Source organism: Podarcis gaigeae (genome assembly GCF_964106915.1).
Source record: "Podarcis gaigeae genome assembly, chromosome: 6".
NCBI lineage: Eukaryota > Metazoa > Chordata > Lepidosauria > Squamata > Lacertidae > Podarcis > Podarcis gaigeae.
The window spans coordinates 46,659,850-46,668,464 of NC_139682.1; the positions used below are offsets into that span (position 1 = coordinate 46,659,850).

At 46.9% G+C, this 8,615-nt stretch overlaps 1 protein-coding gene across 2 annotated transcripts in view; it reads left to right on the forward strand.

Annotated features, from left to right (window-relative positions):
• TBC1D22B (TBC1 domain family member 22B) overlaps positions 1-8,261 on the forward strand; it is a 40,746-nt gene extending 32,485 nt beyond the window's left edge. For both annotated transcript variants that reach the window (XM_083745004.1, XM_083745003.1), the window contains exons 9-13: positions 3,392-3,498; positions 4,612-4,687; positions 5,171-5,298; positions 5,550-5,645; positions 6,174-8,261. In XM_083745004.1, the coding sequence (XP_083601130.1) occupies positions 3,392-3,498; positions 4,612-4,687; positions 5,171-5,298; positions 5,550-5,645; positions 6,174-6,302 (536 nt within the window). In that variant the 3' untranslated portion in view covers positions 6,303-8,261. The remainder of the gene's footprint in view (positions 1-3,391; positions 3,499-4,611; positions 4,688-5,170; positions 5,299-5,549; positions 5,646-6,173) is intronic.
• Positions 8,262-8,615: the final 354 nt, after the last annotated feature.

Below are 8,615 nucleotides of genomic sequence, written 5' to 3' on the forward strand. Positions count from 1 at the left end.
TTCACAAATCCTGCTCTGAATTCAGCTTGTAGAGTTTGGTGCCTGCCTATCTGCATCCCAAAGCAGCTGCCCTTCCTGGGCTCAGAGCCCTCAATTCCTTGAACCAGAGAACTAGGCCAGTTGCTCAGCAGTAGCTCTTAACACTGTAGGAGGTTTGAATGGCTTGTCCTTGGCTTTTCAAAAGAATCATGGGTGAAGCGTAACCTCCTGTTCAATGCTGCCAGCCAAAGCATCTCTTGCTAGGGACGTTCTGTGATATCCATTAGCAAGACAGCCACCACTGAGGCAGAGAGTGGCCAGTTTTGTACAGTATTCCTCTGCTGCCTTTTAATGGATTTGACAATTGTATCCTGGCATCAGAGAAACCACGGAACGCTTGCACAGATGGATGGAGCAAAAGGGGGGTGGGGGTGGAGAGCAATAGGTCTTGATTGACAAGAAATGTCAATTTCTGGCTTGAATCCTGCCCTTAAAAAGTAGGAAGAATTTGGAACTCTATTTTAAAAAACAATTCCAATTCTGTAACTACAAAATCAACTGCTATTAAAAATGTACGTATAAGGATGCAGTATCATTTCACTATGGTCTTTCAACATATTGGTTTGTTTGGATATATTTTTTGGGAGAAGGGGGTACTATAGAATTTGGTTTCAACTACCATTGGCCTACATTCCCACCCCACTCCCAGGCATGAAATGGAAAATTGGAACTTAGAATGTAGAAGGGAAAGGGACCAGCCCTGTTGAGAATCAGAACTGGGCAGTGCTGCTGAATATAATATCTGTCTTTAGAACCATAACATCAGAAGGGTTTATATAGAAAGAGGAGTGAAAAAAAGGGAAGATTATACCTGCCTCATTCATCTCTAAAGAAAGACCTATGCACTCCAGAGTTATTTCTGTAAAACTTGATCTATGTACAGCTCTTTGTCTTTTATCAGGTACATGCAGCTTTTATCAGGTACTTCCAGAAACTTATGTAACTCCAGGAGTTCTCATGAGCCTTAAAAAAATAATAATCACATGTGATTAGACTTTATGCCTTTAGCAGGAACTGACCGTAGCATTCCAGATTTTGCTTTGTAATCATGACTCATCAAGGCTCAGGCTGGAAACCTGTCATAAATGCCACACTACAATCCTGGAATATGTGAAGTAATAAAAAAGAGAGCCCCTGAACACCTACAGTGTGTTTCCCCAATAACATTGAGCCAACCCCATATGCACCTGAAATTTAGGAGGGTCAGATGCTGAGAGTTATAGGTTCTCTGTCTTTTATTGGAAATAAAAGTTCAGATTCTCCGGATTCCATGGCTGTTGTTTGAAAGAGCGAATATACACAGATGCCATCCTGACCCTTGGTCCATATTCCCCCTATCAGCAGCCCAGTCTTGTCTCACTTTTCTTCATTACCAGTGTGGGAGAGATGACAAGTGCAGAATTAGTGTGTTAAAGAGATTTGCAAGTTGGCAGCAGAGCTGCCCCTGTGAACTTGTTGTGCACTCCATTCTGTCCACCTTTTGAGTTGGAGCTTCCATCATGGTGATGATGGAATTGGTTTGACCATTGCTGGTACAAAATGCTCTAGGAAGCCATATTGTTGTGTGCCTTAGGGCGACCTTGGTCACAGGTAGGACCATGTGAGTTCTGCGTGTCACAGTGAACCTGGACCTGGAGGGTACATGTTTGAGGAGGTGGCATTTCAACATCACAGAGCTCCATATCTGGGGTCCCTGGAAAAAGGGTGAAAAACCGTTTGGGCTCCACAGACCAGATCCCTATCAGGCTTGGTCTGGTGAGCCCACCTGTCAATCACATGACATCACAACAACATCAGGTGTAAGATGCTTTGGAGTTAGGGCTTTATAAGGTGTGTGTCCCCCAATTTTATCAGGGGATTCCAGTGCAGACCTCTTCTTGATTCAAGAATCCCTTGCTAAAAGAGAGGAAAAACCACCTTCATTTTAGCAGGGGTTTCCCTGCCTGAGCTTAGTTAATGGATGCAGAAAGATTGGTGCAGCCCAGCAACTGAACAGAGGTATTCCAATAAACAGGAATGCAGGCACATTTCAGGGGAGACTGAGCCCAGTTAATGTCTTGCACCCTTTGTGTGCCCCACCTTAAGTCCCGCAAGACTTTGAGTTGTCTCCCCAAGGGGCATTAAGTGCCATTCTTGCTGTCTCACCTGGTCAGGATGCAGTTAAAATGGCCTCTGCCTGCTCAGCCTCCAGCTCTGACCTTGGGATTAGCCAATTGTAGCTGCAGCACCCGGATACCATCTGAGTCTCAGCCCTCCCTTTGCAAAAACCCCTCCCTTTTGCTCCTCCCTTCCCTGTATTCACTGACTCCACCTCCCCTTCCAGCTCACACCTAGCTTTTAATCCTCTCTTAGCCTCCTTACTGGTCTCTGTCCACCACCTTTCCCTCTACTCAGGGTTTTCCTTCAGGATCATGCTGTAACTGTGGATCAAACTTCTGGGTGGCTCTCTCAGCTGGCAGCTCATATATGCTTTTTTAAAAAGCAAAGAAGACAGATATTCCACATTTGGCATTAAGCATTTCATCAGGCTGTGGCAAAAGCAGATATGGGAAGCAGGGCACCTCATTGCTCTTCTGAGAGACCAGCTCCCTTTGGCTCCTCTCCCAGAATTGTTTCCATCCCAGCTGGTCAGTTGCAATGATTAATTTTATTTCCTAAGTTTGTATACTGCCCTTTATCCAAAGATCCCAGGGTGGTTCTATGTAACTTAAAACATAAGCACCCGAGTTTGCTTTCCCCCCGCATATAGTCTTTAAGCCACTCTGCAAGCCTTTGCAGCTGAAGAGAGCCAGTGTAGTGTAGCCTTTCTCAACCTAGCGTCCCCAGCTGTTGTTGGACTACAGTTCCCATCATCCCTGACCATTGGCCTTGCCAGCTAGGGATGATGGGAATTGTAGTGCAACAACATCTGGGGACCTCAGGTACAGAATGGTTAGAGGAATCAACCTTGGCCCTCCAGATGTTTTTGGCCTACAACTCCCATGATCCCTAGCTAGCAGGACCAGTGGTCAGGGATGATGGGAATTGTAGTCTCAAAAACATCTAGAGGGCCAAGGTTGAAGAAGCCTGGGTTAGAGTGTCAGACTAGGACCTGGGAGAAACTAGGGTCTGAATCTCCACTTGGCCATGAAGCTCACTGGGGGTGCTTTGAGCCAGTTACTCACTCTCAGCCTAACATACCTCACAGGGTTGTTGTGGGGATTAAATGAGGGGGGCGGGGAGAACCATGTAAGACACCTTGAACTCCTTGGAGGAAAAGGTTAGATGTAAATAAATAAGAGTGGGGTAGCTATTAAAAAAAAATCCCTAGGCCTTGCTCTCTCCCCAAAGCCTGCCTCCCTTTGTTTTTCAGAAGAAGACGTGGAAAATTTTGATGTAACAAACCTGTCTCAGGATGTGATGCGGAGCATTGAAGCAGACAGCTTTTGGTGTATGAGCAAACTGCTAGATGGGATACAGGTAAGGAGTTTCCTCTTATGCACCACTTATTTTGCCTCTCTGCATCTCTCCATCTTTTGATAACTCCATCTTTGCATTCCCCATCATCTCAGTACTAATCATCCCGATCATGTTTCCTTCTCCTCCACTTCAGGAGGAGCATCCAAACATGACTTTTACCTTTGTATAGTAAGCTAGTTTCTAGCTCACTCACACAACCCCCCATCCTCCATCCAGGGAAGCAACAAGTATTATTGCTTAGGGATTATTAGGCCAGACAAAAACACTCAAAGCGGGTCCGCCATAGGGCCAGTGAGGGGTGTGGTCTAGGGAGAACCTCAAGGGCCTCATAGAGGTCTGAAGGGCCATATTTGAGCCCTGGTCCAGAGATTCCCCATCCCTGTTTTAAACCTTCCTTCCTTGGCCTATTTCTCAGGAGTGCCCAAGACACCTCCCTTTATTTTCATTGAGGATTCCCCCTTCCCAGTAAGCTTCAAGCTAAAGGCTCCTGCTTCCTTTTCCTATTTATGCATTCATCCAAATGAAATTTTGCTCTGTGAGCTCTGCCTCGTTTTCCTCAAGCTCTCACAAACGTTGGCACAGATTTCCTCCTTCATATGATTGGGCATGTTTCCACCTCAAAATGGCTTTTTCTGAAGCTGTAATGGTTCCCTTTCTTTGTAGATCTAGAGGTCGCTTGCCAACAGAAAAGAGCTTCCTCACTTTCTGATGAGGAATGGAGCTTTCCAGGCAGACTTGCCCCCAAACCAAATCAGCCTTGCCTCTCTCATTCTCCTTCCTTTTATCTTGCTGTGTTACTTCAACAAACTCCTCAGAAAATGGGCTTGTTACTGGAGAGAAAAATGGTTGTCACTGCCCCCCCCCTTTATTTTTTCTCCTTCAGGAACCACTGCTCCCATCCAAATGGTTCTTTCACCCTGCAGGAGATTTCTAGTACCTGTGTTTCCTAGCTGAGGAAAAGTTGCATGTCTAAGGTCCCAGGTTCCACCTCTTGGCATTTCTTGTTGCCCTCAGAAGGCATTTCCACCGTGTACGACACTGGGCTAAGAGAAACAATGGCGCATGTATCTGCTGGACTTGCTCCTCTTAAACTCACTATGTGTTTTGCTGCAGGACAATTACACGTTTGCACAGCCGGGGATCCAAAAGAAAGTCAAAGCACTGGAGGAACTTGTCAGCCGTATCGATGGTAGGTGAAATTCAGGCTACCAGAGGGGAAGTCGAACTTGCCAAGTTCTTAATTGTTCACATCTCCAACTGAGTTGCAACGATTGTGGGCTCACATCGGCGTTGAGGGTGGAATGCACGAAGCAGAAAGCAGGCTACTGGAAGCTTCTTTAGCCAGGCGGCAGCGCTAGGTGGTAGTCAGACCAGGGGGTCAAATCTGTTAGCTTAATGCCATTAAGGGATGTTGGAAATGGGACACTGCTGGGGAAAGGGGGTGGGTGAGAGGCCATGAGCCGAGAGGCACACAAGAGAATATGTGATTCATCAGAAGAAGGGGGCTGAAGCATCTGAACGGTGCCTGCGGGAGGCATTTGGCGTGGGCTTGTTATGTGGGAGGGATTTGGTTGGATGGAACAGAGACTGTGGCTGAAAGTGGAGCTTCCTGAGACGTGGCGTATGAGCCACACTCCATATTCAGACGTGTAAATGGCATGTGCTGTTTCAGAGCAGGTACACAATCACTTTAGGAAGTATGAAGTGGAATACCTGCAGTTCGCCTTCCGCTGGATGAACAACTTACTGATGCGGGAGCTTCCTCTTCGCTGCACCATCCGCCTTTGGGACACTTACCAGGTAAGGGTGGGTTGGCTTGTTTACTGTCCAGCCTTGTGGTTGGAGAATGGTGCTCAGTAGGGATTCTCCCAGAAAAAGTCTTATACGGGAGCAGGCACTACAAACCAGCTTTTGTGTGGTAGCATACTCATGTGAAGACATGAAAGAGTTCTGTCACATCCATACAGCCCCATAAAACTGGGGAGAAGCCGTGATAAAAAAATAATCCATGCTAACCATTCTTTTTAACCCCAAGTGTCTTTTTCCCCCAGTCTGAGCCAGAGGGATTCTCTCATTTCCATTTATATGTCTGCGCTGCATTCTTGATTAAGTGGAGGAAAGAGATCTTGGATGAAGAGGACTTCCAGGTAAATCTTCAGAAGGCAGCTACATTTGGGAAAGGATGAGGCATAATTATCCTGCTTGAGGATGTATCTGTCTAGAGTCAGGCAACAGATGGCAGCATGAGCAACGCTATCTCTGGCATGTGATTAGGGGCATGAAATTCCCCAATCCAGAGATCCAGGCTTTTTAAAAAAAATGCTTTCCCTGACTGGGGATCTAGTAAACTTAGTGCGTCACCTGTTAGAGGAAGACCCAAGTATTCTGTGTTTGGATATTTGAAATATACTACATTCTCCCCTGCCTGTTGTCAAAATCACCACTTTTTCTTTTCCCCTAAAGTGAAAATCAGTAAATTAGTAGCTGTGATTCATACTTAATTGAAAGAAGACTGCACAGATATAGGTTTCTGCCATAGCTGTAGAGATCTCAACACGTAAAACTACAAAAGAATAAAAAGGGCTTTTGCTTTTTTAAAAATACAAACAAACACAAAAAACCAAGAGCCACATCTTGCTTCTCTCTGCGTACCCAAGTTTCTGTCTTAATTTCAGGGCCTTCTAATGTTGCTACAAAACCTTCCCACGATACACTGGGGCAACGAAGAGATTGGACTCCTCCTCGCCGAAGCCTACAGACTCAAGTACATGTTTGCAGATGCGCCCAATCACTACCGCCGATAGGGGCCAGGGATCCGCCTCTGCTCCCCATCATGCTGGCCCGATCCCAATCACTGTGGCATTGCATCACCCGAGTCCTCGGAGCCACTGACCAGGAGCCACTCTGCTGTAAAAAGCTCACATTGGACCTCTGTCTTAACTTTTGCGTGTGCCTGCCTACCACTCTGTGCGTGGATGTGCCACTCAAACTACCATTTGTGTCCTGTGCTGTGATGGTGACCTGAGCCCAGGGTGCAGGGTGGGCGGGCAGGGGCTGTAAGAATAAACTGAGCCTCAGACTGCCTTTCCAAGCTCCAGCGTGGGTCATCTAAGCCTTGCAGCCTCTTGTTAACCCGCCTAAGCACAGACACACTCACACACTCCCAGCTGGGCCTGTGTTGTTCTTCTTCTCCTTCTTCAGATGCTGTTCAATCAAAGTCCCCAATGAAGATGCCTTACAAAGAGTCCTGCCCAGGGGATGGCAGTGCCGTTGGACACAAGAAGCTCTCAGGGCTTAGCTTCACTCCACATGTCTGAAGAAGTGCACCATTTCAAAAGGTTAACAAGAGACACACACACACACTCGCGTAACACTCCACTCCTGTGCAATCGCGCCTCTCTGCATACGGGGGCTCGTATGTGTTCAAAGGCTGTCTTGTCCACGCACAGTTGGGAATGACATAAGTGATAGGACGCCTCCTGTGATTGACTTGATTGACTGATTGATTGATTGACTGATCTACTGTGTGTGTTGAACCGGAGGGCGTCAGGGTGGGGGAGCTGTGCTTCGAAAAGGAAATCCTTTCTGTGACAATGACATTCCTCCAAGGCATTATGTGTATATTGTTTTCTTGTGTATATGGGTAAAAGATGTACAATATAAGTCTTCTGTTTGTAGCAGATATGATTTTATATTTATAACGTGCGTCCCAAGCGTATAAAGGCTGCCTAGGTTGCAAATAACAGTGGGCCTGCTGCGTCCCCCGGTCACCAGGGTGTCAGAGCTGTCGGTACATCTGCACTAGCTCATTTCCACCCCCAACCCCTGATATAAGCATTTTGTTTCTGTCCAGAAAACTTGACTCCAAAGTGAAGCAGCATTGCACGTCCTCCAGTGCCAAGGAAGTGAAGGGTTTGAAGAGAGAGGCACGTTCTGCTGGAACAGGCACCTTGGACCAGGTGGAAGTTGACCCAAAGGGCACCCACCTTCCCCCCTCCACACTCCAGCATGCCCTTGTAACAAGCATGGCAGCCCTCTGCTCTCAAGTAGTGCAGCAGCAGCGGAGACCAGTCTTGTACATTGCTGTAGCAAGTCTCCCTTGCACATTGCTGTAGCGAGGAAAAGGGTCCTCGCCAGCACCTCCTGGCTTTCCTTCTTCCAGCCCTAGCGAGAATCTAGTCCTTTGCTTGAGCAGCGGGGAAGACAGATGGGCATCTTGCTGCAAGGCTTCCGAACTGTTCAGAGGAGCTAGGAGATGGCTTCTCTCCTAAGCTCCCTTCCTCTATCTCTCTCCCACCATTGTCTCAATGTGATTTTCATTGGGGAAATGGAGAATGTTTTTCATTTTAACCGTTTCTTCCAGCTAGCCGGCGCAGCCTCATTAGTGCCAAGCCTTGACCTCTTGGGGCAGATCTGCTCCCTTAGGCTGAGGTCCTCTCCTTGCGTTGGGCCAACCTTTGCTGTTCTTCTCATCAGGCTTCAGACTGCGCCCACCTCTGTTTGTTTTGTTTTGTTTTTTCCTCCTGGGCCGAGAAAGAGAAGCCGTCCAATGAAGACACCAGAAGGCATGAGAAGGGTGAGGGCCTTTCCACCATTCAAACACCCAGCAGTGTCTCTCAAGTTGCTTCCCTAACCTGGAATTGTTTTCTCAGGCATTCTGATTTGATTTTTTTTCTTTTGTGTGTGTGCCTTTTGTTGTTTCCTCCGAGACAGCGACCTGGTGGTCATTAGTTTAACATGACTAATTAAAAGAGAAAACCATCCCTTGTTGCTGATCTTTATTCTTGGTGGGTTTGTGGATGAGGAGCGATGAGGCTTTTGAGAACTTCCTCACATTCCTGAATCAATCTCTTTCAAGCTTTCCTCTTTCTTTTTGAGAGGTTTCAGTCTAATTCTGCCCTTTCTCCTGAAGCAGGAATTCCGCAATTTATGATGCTTAGTTCTGTCACCTTTTAGAACATGGGTAGGCAAACTAAGACCCGAGGGCCGGATCCAGCCCAATCACCTTCTAAATCCAGCCCACGGACGGTCCGGGAATCAGCGTGTTTTTACATGAGTAGAATGTGTCCTTTTATTGAAAATGCATCTCTGGGTTATTTGTGGGGCATAGGAATTCA